This window comes from Acanthisitta chloris, unplaced genomic scaffold, assembly GCF_000695815.1.
Source record: "Acanthisitta chloris isolate BGI_N310 unplaced genomic scaffold, ASM69581v1 scaffold20961, whole genome shotgun sequence".
Classification (NCBI taxonomy): domain Eukaryota; kingdom Metazoa; phylum Chordata; class Aves; order Passeriformes; family Acanthisittidae; genus Acanthisitta; species Acanthisitta chloris.
The window spans coordinates 1-2,380 of NW_008656772.1; the positions used below are offsets into that span (position 1 = coordinate 1).

The window sequence follows — 2,380 nt, forward strand, 5'->3', positions numbered from 1 at the left end:
GAGGACTGCAAGTTCAACGTGACGGCTAAAACGTTCTTCATCATTCACGGGTGGACAGTGAGTGTGGGGGATCCTGGGCAGCGCTCGGTGTGTGGTCTGTCCGCTCCGGCAGAGTGCAGTGCCCTGCGAACGGGCTGTGCCTCCAGGGCATTTCTCTTCTGGAAGATCTGCAGCTGCGCCATCCTTGGAAGGGTGCACAGCCAGGCTGGGCAGGGCTTGGAGCATCCTGGTCTGGTAGAATCATAGAATCGCCAGGTTGGAAGAGACCTCAAAGATCATGGAGTCCAACCCTACTGTAGTCACTAGACCATGGCACTAAGTGCCACATCCAGTCTCAGCCTGAAAACCTCCAAGGATGGCGAATCCACCACCTCCCTGGGCAGCACATTCCAATGCACGATCACTGTCTCCCTAAAAGATCTCTTCCTGACATCCAACCTAACCCTCCCCTGGCAGAGCTTGAGTCTGTGCCCTCTTAAGGTGTCCCTGCTTATGGCAGGGTGCTGGAACTAGATCTTTAAGGTCCCTTCCAACCCAAACCATTCTGGGATTCTATGAATAGATGGGATTTGGGAAAACTTCTCGTGTTTGGGGTGCGGTGGTGTCTTGATAGCTGTACTTGAGGTCTCTGCAGCAAAGCCAGGTCAGGCTTAAGAACTCTGAAATTATCCAGCTCATTCATAACTGCTCAAGCTCACTTCATAGCTGTGTAATGTGAATGTGGTAAAGGCAACTTGGGATTTTTCCTTAAAATCCAACTACCTGACTGCTCTGAATGCAACACTTAACTTGACAGGCATGTATCTAGACTTTCTGTAACCGGGGCTGTGTGCCCACAGCCCTGATGGTTACTACATGGTCTCCTTGATAAAGAAACTGTAGGGCACACAGGCTTTATCAAGCTCTTTTGCCCTTCTGCATTTGATGTGGCAAAGAGTGTGGCATGAGGGGCCTTATCAGCTCTGCCAGGGCTTGCGCAAGCTGCAGTGCCAGAGCTGGGGAATAATTTTGCAATCCATCAGAAATTCTGAGGCTCTTGAGAAAAAAACGAGCGATAAGGTGGCACATAACGAATGCCTCTCCCTCCTCCCTTAAAAGGCAAGTGGCTAATTACAGCCAGAGTCTCTCAAAACCTGTTTTTCTTACCCCATTACTGCTGAGAAGCAGTGGGGCTTGCAGAGGAGCAGCATGCAGCTGGAGCAGCATATGTAAATGATACACAAATAACTCAGCTGTTGATGTGTCATCTTTGGTCCTGTGAGCTGGAAACTAACACCTGAATCTCCTTCTAGATGAGTGGCATGTTTGAAACCTGGCTGGGTAGCTTGGTGTCTGCTCTGCAGGAGAGGGAGAAGGATGCCAACGTGGTGGTGGTGGATTGGCTCTCACTTGCCCACCAGCTCTACACTGATGCTGTGAACAACACACAGATTGTTGGAAAAACCATAGCAAGGCTGCTTGACTGGTTACAGGTAACACCAGTTAGGAACAGTGTCTGTTGTAATGCTCTGTGAGGGACTGTTGCACAAGGAAACGGAGCATTCACCAGCTCCAAGGCTCACCAATGGGACAGGCTGTGGTGTAATCTCCACCCCAGGGCTTGGTGGGGTGATGATGGCTCATAGCTGAGGTGCAAGTGCTGCCTTGCTTTCCTGGGAGATGCTGCCTTGCAGCGTGCTTGGATCAATGATGCTGAAGTGGAGGTCAGATTTGGGAGTTCCACCTGAGCAATGTGGAGTTGGGCATTCAGAGTCAGCATTGGCTTGGCAAGAGGGTGGGAAAGGAGAAGGAAAGGCCCACAGTGCTGCACTTGGCACTTGAGGCCGCAGCCAGTGCTGAGGTCTGCTGCCAGCTCCCTGGGGAAAGGCTGCTCCAGATGCTGCTTGAACAAAGAGTGTCATAATTGGGGTTGCAAGTTGGTTAAACCACGAGTGTCACCCAAACCATTCAGCTTGGTATGATGAAATAAAGCATAAAACATGCTTATCCACCCCCTCCCTCTAATCTCTCCTTGGAATTGGACTTTACAGCCCTGCAGACAGGAGCAGTGCCAGATGCCCTGAAAGATGGGAGATCAAATTATCATATCTTCTTTTCCTTGCAGGAAAACCCACTCTTCCAGCTGGAGAATGTCCACCTGATTGGGTACAGCCTGGGTGCCCACGTGGCTGGTTTTGCTGGCAACCATGTCCATGGGACAATAGGCAGAATCACAGGCAAGTGGCTTTTTAAGCACTCTCTTACCTTTCCTTCTTAGCAGTGAGTTTCCCTGAAGAGGCTCATTTCCTGTGTTGCTGCAAAGTTGTTTTGGGCTTATTCATTCAGAAATGGCAAGTTTCCTACTTCTGGTGGCAGTGAGGAGCACAGGTCTCTTCAAGTG

The 2,380-nt window shown here is 50.4% G+C and overlaps 1 protein-coding gene across 1 annotated transcript in view; it reads left to right on the forward strand.

Annotated features, from left to right (window-relative positions):
* Window positions 1-6: 6 nt before the first annotated feature.
* Window positions 7-2,380, forward strand: part of LIPG (lipase, endothelial) — a gene marked incomplete at both ends in the record, with an annotated part of 6,843 nt that continues 4,469 nt past the window's right edge. The window contains 3 exon segments of the mRNA XM_009084467.1: window positions 7-57; window positions 1,293-1,472; window positions 2,105-2,216. Of these exon segments, the coding sequence (XP_009082715.1) occupies window positions 7-57; window positions 1,293-1,472; window positions 2,105-2,216 (343 nt within the window).